Raw genomic sequence first — 18,830 nt, 5'->3', positions numbered from 1 at the left:
AGCCGAGGCAACGGCTTGAAAAGCTGGTCGCCATCATGGAATATGCTAATGCTCCCGGTTCCTTCCCTGTCAGCGTCAGTGTTGCCTCCGATGAGATCAGAGCGAAGGCTTTGATCTGGGACACCGATAGGAACCAGAATCATGTGCACAAAGTACCCAGCGCGGGAAGGGTGTGGAAGAGGCTTGTCCTGATCAGAAAAGGTGTGCGAAGCCGCTAACACGAGGACATTCTTGATCATTAAAGGAGATCTGGTTTTGAATAAACGTGCACGGACAGGTGCGCCAGCAGCAGCCAGTGTCTGCCTGCACAGAGGATGTAAATCCAATGTCTTCTCAGGGTGTCCTAAAAGATAAAAAGCCATCTGGTCCTGTTGATGCTATAGGCTGAGCCCGGCTACACTGAATGTTGAACACCGGGGAGACTTTGTACTTGGACCTTGACAGCCTTAAAGCTTAGAGCCTTTACCATATGGGCTCATAAAGGCAAATGGTTGGGAAAGGTATCGGGCTTCTCATTTGCTTTTATTTCTCTCCAGCGTGAAGGCTTCTGTTTGACAAAGTGGGCAGAAGTCTCTTGGTGTTAGGCATCATTTGTAAATATATGTACATAGGGCCACTCAGGCTGGAGTCTGTTGAAACAAAAGACTTGGTTCTGCCTTTTCTCTATAGGTTGAGCTCTCGCTTGTAATGTCTCTTTTTGGCCAGCAGGGGTCTTCCCATTGTCATGGACGTGACTTCGTGGGGGTGTGTTTTGCACTACAGGCTGTGAGAGTATAATTTTTTTTTATTCCAACAGCGTTTGACTCAAAGTAACAATCAGATTAATTGAAGCTGATCTCCACTGCTGTGCCTGACGTCACCTGCACCAGTGACACCTCTTTGCTGGAGGTCGTCATGATCCCGTTTTTCTTTAACCAACCTTGTGCACAAGTCTCACCCAAATCCAGCTCACCCCACCCCTGGCTCCCCTCCGCATCCTTCATCCGCAGCTCCCTCTGTTGATCAAAACGCATCTGAGCTCATCAAAGCGGACCCTCTGCTCATTTAAGTCCCCACAGACACTCCAGCTTTCTTTACCCGGCACTATTTTGCATGTGTTATATCTTTTACTTTGGTCTTGTGTGGTCCTGTACAGCAGCCAAGAGATTATTTCTTTTCTTCTTAGATATAAGACGATGAAAGTAAAGGATGTAGCATTTTATTTACAGACTTAAAATAACTCCTAAATTACATTTAGTGACATTTCCATGGGCATTAGTCGGTCTACAAAAGGTGATTGGGGCACGCTGGGGACGGACTCTGGTGCAGATTTGACGTTTTTAGCGGCTCTAAAGTGCGATTACATTCTTATTCCGATGGCAACGTTATTGCGCACAGCTTGTGTGTGCGTGTCCGACTCCTGTCAGAGCTGCAGAGGACTGTCTTGAGCCGAGGGACAGGCAGGGTGGGAATTGGAAAAATCAGACCTGGATAATTGCGCGGAAACTCGCGCAAGCAGACCCCAGCGGCAGCTCGGAGGGGTTTTACCTGAAGGATCCTCCGAGGAGCACCGTGTGCGGATTTTGGAAAGACTCGATCTGCCAGAGTTGCTTGTTTAAAAGTAACACGTACTTTAAAGTTGTGGCGTGACTGCGTTCCCTTACCTTCGAACGCGCGTTCACCGTGGGAAGTCTAATATATATCAAAGTCAGCAACGTCTCCGTGGCAAGTTAAGATACACTGTCATAAATGTGTCGTCTGTGGCCCAAAATTCACTCGCAAAAGTCCGATTAAAAGCAGAAATCTCCAAACGTTCCCCGCGTAATGGCTCGCTACTCCAGTCCGGATTTTCAGTGTGCGGCGCGCCGGAGCCCTGGAGGTGGATAAGCTGGTAGAGCCCGCTCTCTCTAATGCCATGCTGGGCCACAAGGGCTCCGGGAGACGCTGCTACACATTACCGAGACCCGGGATGGAGGAGAGGCGGAGGGGAGAAGAGGAAAAGTTTCGTTTAAACCTGGCAGAGAAACTTTCACCATGAAGCCTCGTTGACGCACCATTTCCCAGCCAGCACAGCGACGCCAGCGCTACAGCAGAGCTCTGAATACGTTTTCACTCCCCAGCTTGTGTTTTCTCCCCCTCTCCTATTATTTTTCTGCTCGCAGGGCTGGTCGGGGCTTGCTGTCACTGCGCGCTGAGATGTTGGAGTGACCATGGCCGCGCAAGTTGCATCGGCTCCGACCAGAACTAACAACAAAAATAAGAAATTATCCAGCAGTTTGGGTCCGGAGCTCAGTTCGGGGAAATCGGGAGGAGGAGGAGGAGGAGGAGGGAGCGTTCAGCGGACTGGACCGATGCTGAGTGCTGGAGATGGGACTCTGAATAATGTAGACCATCACCGCCGAAGCGAGCTCAACATGGTTCATTCAACTTCAGCGACTCACAGCGCTCCGGACGGACGCGACAAGGATGGGAATAACCTCACGGCCGCGCCAGCTTCGACTAATTCAACCACTTCCTCGATGGAGACGGGTTTGATCGCCAACCATAAGCTGAAATGTGCGGGGAGCGGAGATCCCCCACAGTCTCAGCCGTCGCCGCAGCAGCCGCAGCCGTCGCAATTCGGCCAGTTTGCGCCGCAGCAGCAGCAGCAGCAGGCGCCGCCGCAGCAGCAGGCGCAGCAGCGGCAGCTCCAAAGTACCAACGCCACCAGTAACAACGGCCAGGGACCGTGCGGGGACAGAGGCATGGACCATCAACACCACGGTGGGAAAGAGAACCTGTTGGGGGGGCAGGGGGAGCCACAGCAGCAGCACGTGTCAGGAAAAGGTGAGGGTGACCTCACCTGTAAACCCGCGGAGAGGATGATGGGTGCCAGGTACGACCACTCCAACTTGGGGCCAACTAGCAACAACTCTGAGTTTAACAACAACTATTACACCCCGAGGCCTTGTTACGACCAACATGGCGGACAACAGCAACAAGGCGGTGGGATGGGTATAACGCACTCATCAGCACATAACAGCATGGAGAACTCCCACGAATCAGGGTACCACAACAGCCAGTATAACCAGTACCCTGCGTATCGGGCGGGCTACGGCGGAGGGGCCTATGGGATGATGGGCCCCTCTGGATGCCGGCAACCTGGGAACATGATGATGGGCAGCAACTCCTCAAACCTGAGCAAGTCTGCCTTGGGGCCTCCTTCCGGTGGTTTCCAGAGGTTCCCAGGCCAAAGTGGTCATCAGCAGCATCCTTCGGGGGCCACCCCGACCCTTAACCAATTGCTCACGTCCCCCAGTCCGATGCTGCGGGGTTACAGCGCCGCGTACCAAGACTACAGCGGCACCGCGACGCAACAGCAGGCCAGCATGGGACTGGGGAAAGACGCGGGGCCCCACTTCGGGGCCTCGTCGGCCCACGGCTGGGGGGGTCAGCAGAGAAATCACCCGCATTCAATGAGCCCAGGGAACGGAGGGCAAGGCCTCGGCAGAGCGCAGGTGAGTTCTTCAAACTTTTGCAGACAACCGCTGCTCCGCGCGCCACAGAGCTTTGCGCATCCGTGGAAATCTCCTCTCAAATCAATGCCAATACACCGTATGATCCAATTATTACTTGTGGAAAAAAGCGATACACTCCAGAAATAAGCTTTTTATGAGAAAAGGGAAAGAAAACCCACGTTTAATGCATAAAACATTACCATCTTTGATCTGTATTATAAAGCATGAACTCGACTGCTACACCGACAGCCGGGTGGATATTATCAGAATTGTGCTGAGTGGCGTGTGGGTTATTTCATGTATAGATTTAAAGGAACATTCGCCCTCCCGCCGACGTGGTGTCGGACACGTCGCAACAACACCCGTTTTAGAGCCGCGCGTCTGGCTGAGCGCGTCCGAGAGACGCGGGGCCATACACGCTGATGTTTGCAGCATTTATTATGTCTTTGTGTTCATCTGCTCGTAAAATCAAACGGAAGTCCGTCCTCCACCGTCAGTCCTTTGGTGTGTGTGTGTGTGTGTGTGTGTGTGTGTGCGCGCACTTCTCGTCCGCCTGCAGCGCTTCACGCTTTTTTCCCCCGTTTTTGTTTTTGTGCACCTTGAAGAGTGAAGGTAAACCGTCCAATATTTCACAGTTGACAGCCGGTCCATCATCGGTTCGGCTCGGCTCTCTGTGGCCTCATTACGCCGAATACACTCCTGCATAGACGCTTAGATGGTGCCGGGTGTTGCATTCAGGTCTTGTGGGAATCGTCCATACTTGGACAGACATCCAACGCAATAATGGAAGTTTTATGAAGGTTTTGACTCCCCATGTCCAATCAGTCAAACCCACGTGGTCATGTCCTTCTACCCTTGTGTAACATGGCCAGATTGGAGTCTTAATTATTGTTTCTGTTGCATTCCGATGTGGAGCTCTTCAGAATATGGCATGAATGCTCAAAAGTCGCAGTTTTCCACAGCAGACCCCCACAAGCTGACATCTGTCGGCGTAGTGCAGCTGGGGTTCACCGCCTTGCTCAAGGGCACATCAGCAGTAATAACTAAAGCAGCGAGTAAATGGCGGTAATTGTCAGCACCCCCCCCCCCCCCCCCCCCCTTGTTTTAAAGGAATGACCTCGGATTTTGCCGGGTATCCCCGGACTTGACTGCACTGTCACGTCAACGGCAGGCAGACCTACAGCCAGGGCCCCCGCCGCTTCAGAACTTTAGCAATTTAGCCAGCGAAGGGACAGATTTCCTCGTGGCGAGCTGTCGTTTTGGGGTTGCTTACATTGCGCTAAATTATTCACACTGCTGGATGGCACATCTGGACGACTGCAGGGCAAGGTGGTGGTGCATAGCTCAGTGTGTTTGCCTCGTGCAAGACAGAAGCATTTCATTAGCTGACATCGTTACAGTCAAAGGCAGTTAGCCTCACGCCAAGAATCCACTGTTGTGTCGGCTGTATTAGATCATATTTGATCAGGAATTCAAAAAACAATCGCACACAGAATCACAATAGAAAATATGATCACGTTCCTATTTGACATATGGAGCTTTGTTTTATTCTTGCTCAGAACCGTGTTGGAAGCGTATTTCCTGACAGGAAACCAGCACAAACAGTTACAGTCAGTTTTGACGTTAGGATTGTGACATTGTTTACACAGTGGCGACGGCGCAATCTGGCAAAACAGAACATTGGTGCGGCGAACAGATTGTGACGCTGACTCTTCTTCTTCTGCGACTCCTGTCAGACTGGCAGCAAAACACCAGGTCGGCGCCACCGTGTGGACGGCAGTATTAATGATCCTAAAATCCCCCTTCATGTGACGCCAGTGCACCTTCAGCAGAGGCCTTTGAAGATGCTCCTTTTTATATTTTAAAATCCGACCCTGCTACCAGGCGGCTCTGCTAACCCGTCGTAGCTCTGCTAACCCGTTGTAGCTGCTAACTGCTAACACGTGTGGCTGCTAAAACTCACAGCCTCGCTGTCTTGTTTTCGGCGCCGCTAATTTCAAACACAATAAGGCTTACATGCAGCATTTTATAAGGCTTTTAAAATATTTTCTCAGTTTAGGAGTAAGTGCATGCGCCGCCGACTTTTCTCGCCTTATCAACATTTCAGCAGCAGTATATTCACGCTACAAAAGCCCAATGTTTAATTCATATCCGGAGCGGCAGCACAGCTCTTCTGTGCACTGGCAGGCTGTGTGAGAAAGGCATAATGCTGCCTTCCAAATTGGCCCCGTGATATGACTGCGCTTCACTTCAGAGCGCGTTTGGTCGGCGCACGCTTCTGTCACCTGTTGGCACAGTTTCCCCGCTCTTTCAAATTCCATTTCCCCTCCCACAGACTCTCCTCGGGAGCAGGTTGCGAGCGGAATGAGTGCACCTCTTTTACGCGGCGGCCCACATCCCGAACGCCCCGCCGTGCACTCGCTTGTCTGGGCACTCGCTGAAAGAGCCAGGCCGCCGTCGGTGCGTGTCGTGGACGCGCGCACACATCAGACGGAGATGTGAAGCACTTTATTCAGCAGTGCGCGTGGAACGTGCTCTCTTTGGAACCCGCCGCCGTCCTGTTCTCTGTTCTGTTCTCTTTTTAAGTCACTGTGACCAATTTGATTCAGACAAAGCGGCAATCTTCAGGGTTGAGCTGCTCACCTCTGTCGGCGGAGGGCGTGTTCCCGGCGCTGATATAACCCAGCTTGTGCAGCCTTCAGTCTTACATCACAATCCAAGCAGCGTTTCCCACGTCAAGGCCCTGCATGGAACCGCGGTCCGCTGCTAATGTGCGTTTATAGAACATTCACAGCGAACAATAAAAGTAATTAGTGGGGAAATAATGAAGGCCCAGCAAGTCGGAAGCAGCGTTGTTGCTTAAATCAGAATGGAAGCAGCTTTTTTCAGGTCTGGCCCAATAAAAAAGATGGATATCTGAGGCGTCCACAAATGCATCACCATAATGCTCAGTGTTTTAAAAGGAAAGCTCCGCCGTTGTGACTATCACAGACGCAGAGCCGGGCCCATCCTTCATGGCGTACTTACCTCCAAACGACTCTACTTGCGGGGTTCTCGGCTGCGTCCTGTTTACATTTCTCTCTTATGAATTATTAGTGTGATACCAACAAAGACTTTATAATGGCTGCGATGCATCAATGTCACATTGTATTATGCGGTTATCTCGGGAGCTTTGTGCATGGTGATGGGCCTGATTGTGGCCGTCGGATTTTAATTTACGGTGCACCTCCCGCGTCTGACGGACAGCCCGCGGTGTCTGGGCAGGAAGTGCGCGCGCGTGTTTGGGTGTTCAGGTCGTTTGTGAGCGTCCTTGAGCGCGTCTCCTCGCTTACTGCATGTGCAGCCAAGGGGAAGGAGGAAGCCCTTTCGTCCACCCCCTGGTACCCCCCCCCCCCACTTCCCCGTCAGTTGTTTACGTTGTTGTGTTTATGTCTCCGCCCTGGCCAGCCAGCACAGCACTGATTAGCAGCAGCAGAGTGCAATTTTAATTTGCTCTGTTGCTTTCGATAAGGGCCCCTGCACAGCCTTTTTCATCTTCCTCAGATGAAACACAGCCTGCAAAGGTAATTGGCAGTCTTAGGTTATCCCCGGTCTGCATGTGGGTTTGTTTTTTTGTTTATTTATTTTTTTTAACAACTCGCCAATTAATTCTGACTTTTAAAAAAGAAATGATGGCACGACGTCCTGTTGCATCGATGGATAAACTGCGAGCGCGTTATTAGCTAGCAAATAAAATAATCAGAGCTTTCTTTCCGTTTCCTGGCGCCGCTGCATCACCCGGAGTTAAAAGTTGATGCGAAAATGCCCCGAAGAAAGAATTTAATTACCGTGAGTGGGCACTGATATGTTGTCAGCTGTTTCTCACCCCTCTCTGATGTCTGAACTTGTCAGAAGGGAGCAGGAAAATCAGAGCGCAAGCACTTTTTTGGGAAGAAGGTTAACGGTGCACACAGCAGAATTTGAATTTTCTATATCCTGTTTAAAACTGCTTTATTTTAGTGGGGTTTTTTTTTACAGCGCATAAAGAAAACATGACGCCACGTGACGCTATCAACATCGTTATTGTTAGCCTCATTTAAATCTGCTAGCTGTGAAACGCGGACGCGCTCTTCTCTCCTCGACGTCCAGAGATTCCAAAACGTGGAAGTCGGTCGCATGGAAGGCCGCAGACTTCCGCGGATGGAACCCGAGACCTTATCAGTATTTGAACTCTGGCAAATGTCAGCGTAGGAAAAGTATTTATGAGCCGTTTGCCTCTCGCACAACACCTCCTATATTAGGTTTCCTCCCTTTGGTCCGTGAATGTGCACGTGTGTGTGTGTGTGTGTGTGTGTGTGTGTGTGTGCGTGTGCGTGTGCGTGTGTGTGTGGCTGGCAGAGTGCCAGGTCTCGTGGGTGCTGAGGTGGCACCCTTCACCGCTGCCACCACGCTGACCTTCACATATGCTAATTAGCCACGTGGAGCTCCTGAGGAGGGGAAGGGGGAGGGGGGGGCGACCTTGATCTCCCTTATCCTCCCTCTGTTTTAGTTGAATGGGCGCACAACGGTTCTATATCTGCTGAGCTTTACGCTCTCCTCAAATATCCAGCGTTTCCGTATGCAGACGCGTCTTTGTTCTGTCTTTTCCCTCTAAATATGGCCTCTCCTCTTTTATCTGCTCGATATCTCTCAGCAGCTCCCTCAGCCTCCAGGGAGAGCAGCAGTCAGTTCAGAAATATTCCGACAGCCCGTGTGTCTCCTCTTGAATATTTATACTTCATCCCCAGTTTTACTCCCGGTTTTCACTGAAACACTTGTCCACGGACGGGCAGAGAATGACGGGAGGTTGGGAAAAATGTTAATGAATGTAAACGACATTCTGGGAGAGCCGACCGGACGCCTTTTTTCATTGGTTCCATTGGTTTATTTATTTGCTTCTCTCTGAGTAACGCTCCTATCAGGACCGGCGCGTTGGAAACGTTGGGCTGTGCTCTCCAGTCACACGTCTCGCTGCTTGGCTCGGGTTGATCCTAATCAGCGCTGGCACGGCGGGACTGTTTTCTCAGCTCGGGGGGTTGGGGAGAGGAGGGGGGGTTGACCAAACAGCACCAGCACTGTGTGAATCACCGAGGGACAAAAATAGAAAAAAAAAAAAAAGATAGTATGCAGACAACGCAGCCTCTTTTTTTGGTGGGGGGTGTTTGGAGCCATTTGCATTTCTATCTTTATGAGGACCCTCCTAATTCTGACCAGAACCTGAAAATCCTTTGCTGACCCTCGGACAGGCCTGAAGTTGCAAGGACCAGCTGGAATGTCCCCACATAGTTGGTGAAATGCACGGGTCTTCACTGTGTAACATGTACAAGAACACACACACACTCACACACACACACACACTCACACACACACACTCACACACACACACACACACACTCACACCCACACACACACACTCACACACACACACACACAGATCCTTCAGTCTCCTCCATTCATCCACATTTAGTCATGTGCTAAATCTTTGTCTTTTGTAGCATTTTTTTCCAGCTACAGGATTATCTTTTTCCTTTTTGATCAAAACAAAGACATCTATTAAAGAAGCCTGCCTGCCTGTGTGTGTGAGTGTGTGTGCATGTGTGTGTGTGCGTGTGTATGAGAGAGAGAGAGACAGAGGGAGAGAGAGGGAGGTTGTGAATGGCCTTATTTGTAAATATCACCGTCTCTTATATATATTCACATTTCCAAAGCGTGGTTTCACACCACGTCCTCCTGTCCATGCGCCACGTGCACAGTGGTCATGGTCAAAGCTGCAGCACCTGTGGAGGATATGTGGGCGGAGTTTTGATTTTCATGAGTTTGAACGCAGTGGTACTTGAATTTGCTGGGTTTTTTAAAATGTATTTTGCTCTTAGGATTCCTCTGAAGGACGTCATTGCAGTTTGAGTGAGTAGCTCTTTGCTCGCAGGTAATCTCCAGGCTCCGCCGTGCCCGTTTGCATGCACGTGCGTGCGTCTCCGGGCTCAATGAACCGTCCGCAGTTACTGTTGGCTCAATGTGCAAAGGTTACTGTAATGTCAGACGGGCACCAAAAGGGAGCAGGAATACCACATTAACATAATCCATAGTCAGCTCCGACGTGCACAGATGCCGGCGCAGGTGCACGGCTGCCTTGGCGAGGCCAGGTGGAACGGTCAGGCGACGCCACGGTGGCACCCCTGTGACAGGAAGCCAAAGAAAATGGCCACTTGTCAAATTTTTGATTAGAAATGCCAGTCGGGAGAAATCCCAACGAACACGGCAGAAATAGTTGCCTCCTCCGACCGGGTGAGTGACAGCTCGCGTTGCTCGTGCTGTTGCTCGTGCTGTTGCTCGCGCTGTTGCTCGCGCTGTTGCTCACAATATGATTTTGTTGTCTGGCCTCCTGCCCTCTGCTGCAGCTGTTAGCGGTTTCCGCGTGTGTGTTGTGGGATAATGTAGCGAGCAGAGAGCGGCTTTGACAAAGTGTTTCAGAATGAGATGAGATCAGAATGGTCACAGAGTGCATAATTGCTCCAGCTCCGCTACAAAAAAAATAATAAATAAATAGGTAAAACAGCACACAGCTGTTATTATAGCCGCGACCATTGTGACAAGTTTCCATTATAGCTCCAACTCTTCATCATCATTTGTGTTTTATATTTCCTGGGCGGCATGTTTGTTGCCTTCGCTACGCTTTTTCCACTGATTCGACGTCGCCCAGTGAATACAAAGCGACCGCCGGACGCATATTTAATGCAATTCAGCGTTAATTAGATGCTTCATGGCGGCTAGCATGTTGCCCTCTCACCTGCAGGGGCTGGAGTCTGCGCTGGCAGGCGGACTGATTGTTTTGACAATTAAGGCAGGGAAGAGGCTTTCCTTTCATTTTGAGAAGTCCTATTTTTAGTTTTAGTTTTTACAGCGCGGCTCACCTTAGCCGTGCTCGTACTTTGAGGGATCCATTGTTTTGGGCTGGCATGAAGGGTGTTTTAATTAGCCTGCCCCTGGAATGTGCTGCAGTCTGCGCGGGGGCCACTGCCGACTCCTGCAGCTACTGCACATATACATATTTCACAACTTTCCTTCTTGTGTGTTTTTTGTGTGTCGCTGATATTCCAAAAATGCTAAATCATGCGGAGAAGCTGCCCCCCATCTCAGAGCATCTACACGACGTCTCCTCCATCTTTTCGCCTCGTTTGTTTCGCCGCCTTTGTCTTTTGGATGCACGTCGCTGATGACCTTGCCCGGTGACGAGAGCGCCTACTCATTAAGTTGTAAAGATGAATGATTCCATTATAGCGAGGGGAGAAAAGAAAAACGAGCGGCCAATTAGTGGTAATTAACAGTGGCGAGGGCGCGGTGTTCTGGAGGGCACCCTGACCCAGACTCTTATGGGGGCAAAGGGGCGACACGGGCATGAGTGTGGAGGAGATTCAGTCGTATAGTGTTTAAGGAGACTAAAGTGTGCGTGGGTGCAAGAATGTGTGTGTATGTTACAGGAAGTGTGTTTGCGCTGATGTGTTGAGACATCATCATGTAAATGGGATTCACTTATCAATTATTGATGCTTTTTCTTTAATGGAGATAAACGGAGAACCCGGGTGGGTTCAGCTTTTAGCCAACACTGAACATTGTGAGTGTTGTTTTTAACCTCTGCGTTCTGGACTCCCGAGCAGTCTCTCGGGGGGGGGGGGGGGGAGGGGGTTCTCCACATCTGTCTCAACACGCAGGCAGCAAAGGGCCAAAGAAGAGCCGCACCGAACACGCCCGCGCTGTTGCGATGGTACACAACCGCAATGCAGCACCGTTTGTGGGTGTTGGTGTCCGCTGCTTCCAGAAGCTCTTGGGTTGCTTCGCCCCTCCGCTTGGAAGGGGTCTTGTTGTGACTGGGGGGCAAAGGAGGGGGGGGGGGGGGATCCGTGTGGGCCATCAACACACCTCTCCGCTCTTCTGCAGGCTGCTCCACAGCCTCTGCTGTTGCGTTCAGGCTCTTGTTTCTCATCAGGAGAGACCGGTTCTGCTGTCACAACAGTCTGGACGGCAGAACTGTTTATTTGCGCCAGCGAAGGAAACGGGTTTAAGTGCGCGGGCGTGTCACAAAACGGTGCAGACGGGGTCAATAAGGTCAAAGTTCGGCTTGTGTGCGTTTATGGGGTGTTGTGAATGCATTTAGACAAATAGCAATGCTGTGGAGGTGACAAATGGGAGGACTCTCAGGGGCATTGGGCACCTTTGAGCATTTTGCAGTGACACAGGTCAACAGTCGCAGCAGCCTGCTTTGACCTTTGACCCCTACTGTGGCCCTCACCTCCTCCTTCCTTACTGTTACCAGCATTGCCAACAGGCTTGTTTGGTAGCTGTTTAGAGAAACGGAGGCCCGAAAATGCGATACGCCATCAGTCGTAATGAACACTTCGTGATGGTTTTTGCTTTTTAATTGGCTCCTTTTGTGTCAAATCTCAGTATTTCAGCACGTCGGCATCAAGGAGAAAGTGAAGGTTGTTTGCACGAGAGACTATTTCTCAGCGGCGGCGCTTAATTTATGCACCCTTCCCACCTCCTGGTTATTTTATCATTTCTTTTGGCGAAAACTTGTCTCAGCCCTGACATCGATTAAGCAGGGAAGACACGCGAGAGTTGTTTTTTGTTTGTTTTTTTATGGTGTTGGCGATGGAATGTTTAAACAGTAGGTATCGCCGGGTCTTCTGTCCAACACGGAGATACTGGCAAGTCAATAAAGCGGCGTTGAATGTAGCAGGCAACAAGGCCACGGTGTGACTTCAACAGACATGCTCAAATTGGCAGTTAGTGTGAGGCAGCGTTTGTGGGAGCTGCAGGTTTTTTTTAAAGGGTATTTTGTAAAGTGCTGGCAAAGTGCTTCTTTCAGGGCTCCTGAAATTGCAATGCTTGGTAAATGGATGGTTCGAGGAGTATACAATGTATTAGAAGTCAATTGTGCATAGGAGGGCCTATTTTCCATACCACTAGTTGAACAAGTGTGTGTGTGTGTGTGTGGGGGGGGGGGCATCTCTGTCTTGTGCACACACATTCAGCCTGCACGGCCTCCATTTATTCCCTGTTGCTACTGTGCAGGTTCGTCTGCGTGGCGGGGGTGGGGTGGTGTCGGAGGGGGGGCTGCACTGTGGGGGCTAAAATGTACATCAGAAACCATTACCCGTAATGGCCTCCCCCCCTCCCCACGACTCCCAGCGTAACCATTCCCTTTCCCCCCTCTGACATTTATTTTATGACTGCTTACATATCAAATATTTAAATAAACAGAATCGCAGGATGGGGGGGGGGGGGGTTTGGTTGAGGTTTGCCCGAGGGGTGGAGGTTACGGAGGGGAGTGTTGGTGTAGAAAGAGGGTCTGGATGATGACATTCATTTCTGAAATGAGGAAAGGCGGGAAGGGGGGGGGGACAGGATTGGGTTAGAGGGGTGGTGGTGATGAAGGGGGGGGGGCGGCAGCGGCGGCGAGGAAGGGGAAGGAAAAAACTGCTTCGCTTGGCTCCAATCAAAGCGGGCGGAGGAGGACAGCGTGTTTTTTTCCCCCTGTTGCTGCGCGTACGCCTGGCAGCGGCGGTGACAGACGGGTTGTGTGTGCGAGCGAGGGGGGGGCGCGGGTGTTTATGCGCCCGTGCGTATTGTCGCGGGCCCCATCCGTCAGCGTTTCCCGGGGACGCGGCGAGGACGTGGGAGAAGGCCCTCGCGGCTCGTAAAACAGCACCCTGCCACGCTGAAGCAATATCAGCGGCGCGTCAGCCGGCGAGGAGATCACAGCGTGATCAAAGGCAACAAAGAAAAACACCCCCCAAAAAAGAGAGAGCCCAAAGAAATAAAGTGTAACGAGGAATAAGGGGGGGGGGGGGGGGGTGATTTATCTAGACGAGGAGCGAAGGTGTAGGCACCGCATCGGTGTATGGATGTAAGGAGGATGAGTGGTCCTGGGGTGCAGGCTTGTGCTGGCAGGCGTCGGTGGGAGGCCCATTACTGTCAGGGCTAATCTTAAAATAATTAATTGCATAGTCGACGCTTTTTAAAGAGTATTGTAATTGAATCCTAAATTAGGCTTGGGAAAGGGGACGCGTCCTGCTTTGCTGCGAGTCTGCTCCCATTCCGCAGTCTTCCATACACACATCAGTGGGTCCTACATGCAGGCGAGGGGGGGGGGGGGGACAAGAGGCGAAGGAAATGCTAATGAAATGCATATTTGGGGAGAAAGGGGCCATCTATAATTTAGCTGTGCTCTTTGAATGAGAATGATGTGTGTGCAAGTGCTGTGATTTATTTTTGTTGTGCAGAGGGATAATTCTGTCAGAGTGGGCTTTTATTCTTGTAAACAAATGTGTGGAAAAGAGCGGAATAAAAGTGGAGTAATAAAGTAAACAGAATGGTATGAATACATTTAGCTGCTGGCATGAATAATTTGTATAAGGGATGGAGGCCTGTGATGACGGAGAGATGACAGCTAGGGGGGCGGCGGTGCTGCTGATGAAATTTTGGGTTCGGCCTCCGCTTTTTTAGAAGTATTTTACATCTTCCTGCGATCCGTCTCCCAAAGATTGATTCTGGGTTGCCTCTTCCTCTTCCCACACCCACTCAGCCTCACACGTGACCTCCCAGGCCTCTGTGCTGCTCAGCATGGTTTCACTTACACATGCTAATATCCGCGTGGCCCCAGCAGAACTACAGGACACGTAGTGGATCAAAGCCCTGGAAGACGCCTGGCCTCCATAACTGTGGGAGGAGGCAGAGGAAGAAGGTCAGAGCCCTCGAAAGGGCGCTCCGGCGTGACCACGGGAACCGAGCGGCATCGGGTGCTCAAACATAGCGAGAGTTGCTGCCGCCGGGCCATCACAGAGCATCAGCGTGCCCTCTGTTCTTTGTAGCGTCTAGATGCCTCATCTGTGGCCCCAGATTAACGGATTCATCTGCTCTGCGGATGAAACGTTCGCCGCGCTGTTTTCCAAATGTTTGAAACCTCTTCAACTCGACTTTGGCTCAGATCTGAGGGTTCTAAACTTGGCTGAGAACCTCCCGTTTTCTTCCGGCCCGGCTGGATGAATAAGAGCGGCGAGGGCGATACTGAGGTCTGGCCGAGCGCGGCCGACTCTTCTATCTGTGATTCTTCTATCAATAAGGAACGCAGGCCTGTCAGAAGGCCTGCCAGCGGTCCACACGGCGCGCTCTCTGCGCAACATCTGCACACAGATGGTGCGCACACACACACACACACCATACACATGTTGTGCAGAGCAACCTTTACAGATATGCTGCGCACGTGTGCCTGTACAGTTGCTTACTACAGTCTGCACACAGTGTCAGCATCAAAGGCCAGATTCCAGAATCAGGCAGATAGGCAGACATGTTTAATCTCCTATCGAGGCGACTTCAGAAATATTAGAATAATAGAATAGCCATTGTCAATAAACATGCACATACAAGTTTTTTGCCTCCAACCTCTGTTTCTGTTTCGTCTTCCTGACCTTTAATAAAAAGCTAGGTTCAATTGGTGCTAAATGCTTCAGAAGCATTTAAGGCTGTTTTTTTTTTTTCTCCTGGGAGCTAATGGAAACTGGCTTTTTTTTTTTTTTTTTTAGCAATCTGCTTATTGGCTTTACTTTTTAAATATAATGCTGTAGTGGCATCCTCTCCGTGTTGATACAGCTACCCCGTGGCTCTGTGATGGTGTCAGTGAATGGTGGAGTGTGAATCAGGGGTGTGTGTTTGTGTGTGTACAGTCAGGCCATGCATCAGGCTCCCACATGCTCGCAGCGTCTCATCGATCGCCTCAGTCCCCCCCCCCCACACACACACACCTCATGTTCCTTGTGAGCTCCAGAGATTGATTTGCAGTCAGGGCTGTGGAGACGGGAGGCCAATCCCGGGCTCACAGAGCCCGAGGCCTCCCAGTGGGTCACCTGGAGGGGTTGAAGCGGGGGTTAGGCAAGCCAATTTCCAGGACCTCTTACCTAGGTCGAGGAGCCCATTTCTTGGGAAGCCATCACAGCGGGGTGGGAGAATGGGGCCTCATATCCATTTCAGGAGAAGATTAAGGCCACGTCTGCCGCTGCTGTGATCACTTTATTGAAACGCGGGCAACACCAAGGCTGGGGTGCAGTGGGGAGGTGACGTACATCAGGGGTCAAGAGGTTGAAATACTGGCGAATGTCTGTGGGGAACAGAACACTGTCAACGGGCTGCTGAGCTATCTGTCAACATAGCACACACTCACTCACACACACATTCCCTTCTGTTATCACTGAAAGCTTGAATTAATCTACAATATTTGGGTCTGTGAACTGCGCTGGTCCCGCCCACACTCAACATCGCACATGCGGAGCTCCATCGTCAACCTATAACATAAAGCAAAGAGGGTGTGGGTGTGGGGGGATATTATATGATTTTTTTTCTAATTAACTCTGTAAATTTCCCGCCGAGCCATCAGAAGGAGGGGTGGGGTGGGGGGGCACCCTGCGTCGTGCTGAGTCCTTTAATGAAATCAATTTAGTTCAGATAGTTTCAGGTGACTTTTAATGAGTCTCTAACCTCCACCAGGGGAAAAGAGGATCGGGGTGTCTGATCACTGTTTTATTTATTTATTGTTTTCAGTGTTAAATGATGGATCTCTCGCACGAGAGATCCGGACGGTCCCGGCCCGGAGGACTGGGCAGCGCGCCAAAACAAACAGCCTGGATGTAAATGGTTGTTTTTCCAGGGAGCCTCTCTGCTGCACCACAAGCCTGACCTAGTTTGACATCTAGCTTAGGTGTTGCACTTAATTCCTCGATGAAGTGCTTGTTTTAAAAAAAACAACAATGGAATCCAAATCTCTGGTTCAGCATCAAACCGGCTCAAGCAGGAAATTTGGAAAGCATTGCTTATTGTGGTCTTGTTCTAAACGAAGCTGTGGCAGTCATAATTTGCTCGACCTCTGTCTTCAATGACCGGCCCAGCAGCCCGAGGAGCTCGTTATGCTTTGCCTCGCAGGGAAGACTAATAGATGGCAGAGAAAGCCCCCCTCAGGACCCTTTAGGATCGTTTCTGCTGGTCTTCTCGCTTAGTATTCACTTATGTATTTTCACCCTACTCGGAGCACAATATCATGAATAACCATTGCTATTTTATAAACACATTTGGTGATGTGGGGCCTGGTTCATAATTATCCAGGCAGCCGAAACACAGTTCCTCTCCTGTACCGTTTCATTAGCAGAGGTGGTGATTTTCCTTGAATAAAGGGGAATCTAGCAGGCATGTGTTTAATGCCTGTCGGAGGCAAAAGGGCATTTTCATGCAAACACTCCCATTTCCAGAGTTTTTGGTATTTTTCTCCCGGTTGAGCACATTCTCCTCATTCCGCCCTTCGTCGTATGTGGGGGATTTTCGGCGTCCGTGTGCGGTACCAGGACGACGGCAGACAGGAAAGAGACGCGGGGAATGTGGCGCGACTCAGATAGCGCCGCTCGGCCTTCGGCGTTTCCTGAAAGCGTTTGTTTCCCATCAGTCTCCAAACGAAGAGATTTGAGAAAAGCCTGGCACCAACCTGCGCTGTTGATCAGCTTCTACTGGACTACGGTGGGAGCGTGAGTGACAGCACTTCCTGGAAAGTGATTTGACCGCCAAATCTGTAGTTCCCGCACACGTCTGCAGACAATGGCGTTTTATTTGTTTTTATTGTCTAATGGCGTGTCGCAGGCGTGTCAGCCACGTCTCGTTTTGTCATTGAGGGGTTTTTTCCCCCTTTTCTCCATTCCGCCGTTCTGTCTCGGCGATGGAAAAGGGCTTTGGTGACCCCCGCGCCCCCAATCTCACTTGAGACAGATGAAGCAGCCTCTCCCTCCGCCCTCCCTCCGCCCGCTCTCTCTCTCTTTTCCTGTGATGAGCCAAATACTCTGTAACTTTCCAGGATCCCCAGACGGACCGTGGGAAGGGGGGGGTTTAAAGGGAGGTGTGTGTTTCTGAGCGTACCGATATGCATGTGCTGGGTTTGTTTGTGCACGCGATGTAAATGTTGGTGTCAAACGCAGAGGGCACACCGATCAGTGGCTTAGGAGAACAGCGTAGGAGAGCACGCCGGTCAGCTGCTTAACAACAGCCCATTATCTGCTGCTTCTGTGGCACACACACACACACACACACACACACAGAGCTCCCAAATTGTGGTCGCATCTCTGTCTTATATTGTCATGCATGTTCTGTCTGCCAGCCCTCATTTGTGAGTCTAAAGGAAGACTATTTGTCTGTGTTACGCTTCATTTTGTCCTATGCTATAACCCAGAATGGATCCAGTTTAGCACCGCTTGAACACGCTTTTAGAACATGTGTTTTCTGTGTTCAGGTCGGCCTAACAACTCACTGAAACCTTCATACATATGCAAAAATACTAGAATCCCGATAGAGATGTATATGTTAAGGCTGCGTTGATATTTCCTTCATATGTTTCCATCCTTGCCCTGAATTGAAGTGGTGAATTGATATTTAAAGAGTGATCTTTTTTCTCTCGGAGCCGAGAGGAGTTAATAGCGTGCCGCTACTCTCCGCCTGATGACATCAGTATTGTCTCTGCATCCATGAAATTAATTTTTCTAATCTTAGTCAGCAGGAGTGGGAGAATTTGCACACATTAATATGGAGAGACGTTCGCCCACTGCTGCAGTCGCTCTTTCTCTCCCACATATTCCTGCCTTCCCAAATGTATGGCTGAAATGCGCCGCTTTGTTCTGCAGGCCACGGCCATCACTGAGGCCCTGAGTGTAATGAGAATTGGAGAACGGCTCTCTGCTGCCTGGTATAAATAAAAAAACATAAAAAGCCAGGGCTGATTGTCCCAGCAGACCAATGGACTCTGGCTGCGGCGTGCCGAGTCTCCCGAGACAGACACGGCACGGCGGATAAAAGGGGATCTGCTGACAATAATTATCCTTATTTGTTTCTCCCACAGAAATACACACAGGCTGAAACCATTTCATTACACAGGTAGCCCGCTTTATACAACAGTCCTTCCAAGGGAAAGGGAAGATAATCAATACCAAAAAGGCGTCTTGGGGCCAATTTTCATATGCAATAAGGTCTGATGCCTTTTTCAGAGCAGTTTCATTGCAATATCAGCACCAAATAGGTCTTTACGCCTAATAGTTGGAAAATATGAATCATGTTTTTCGTACATCACGCAAGGGTCTCTGGGGTACCGAGCAAGCTAAATACATTCAGCCTTAGAGCAACAATGCTCACTGTAGTAGAAGGAGAAATGACTCTTTAGGAACGGTAACTCATCTACCAGGAGCAATCTGTTAGACAGTATTAAACCATCAGCTGTGATGTAAGGGTTCAATAAAGCACCGTGTAGCCCACGAG

General features: G+C 50.4%; 1 protein-coding gene across 3 annotated transcripts in view; it reads left to right on the top strand.

Annotated features, from left to right (window-relative positions):
- Positions 1–1,264: 1,264 nt before the first annotated feature.
- Positions 1,265–18,830, top strand: part of arid1b (AT-rich interactive domain 1B) — a 123,960-nt gene continuing 106,394 nt past the window's right edge. For 2 of the 3 annotated variants that reach the window (XM_029826040.1, XM_029826024.1), the window contains exon 1: positions 1,265–3,476. In XM_029826040.1, the coding sequence (XP_029681900.1) occupies positions 2,190–3,476 (1,287 nt within the window). In that variant the 5' untranslated portion in view covers positions 1,265–2,189. The remainder of the gene's footprint in view (positions 3,477–18,830) is intronic. The other variant, XM_029826029.1, reaches the window with a different exon arrangement.

Source organism: Takifugu rubripes, chromosome 2, assembly GCF_901000725.2.
Source record: "Takifugu rubripes chromosome 2, fTakRub1.2, whole genome shotgun sequence".
In the NCBI taxonomy this organism is placed as follows: domain Eukaryota; kingdom Metazoa; phylum Chordata; class Actinopteri; order Tetraodontiformes; family Tetraodontidae; genus Takifugu; species Takifugu rubripes.
This window is presented reverse-complemented; position numbering and strand designations above follow the sequence as displayed.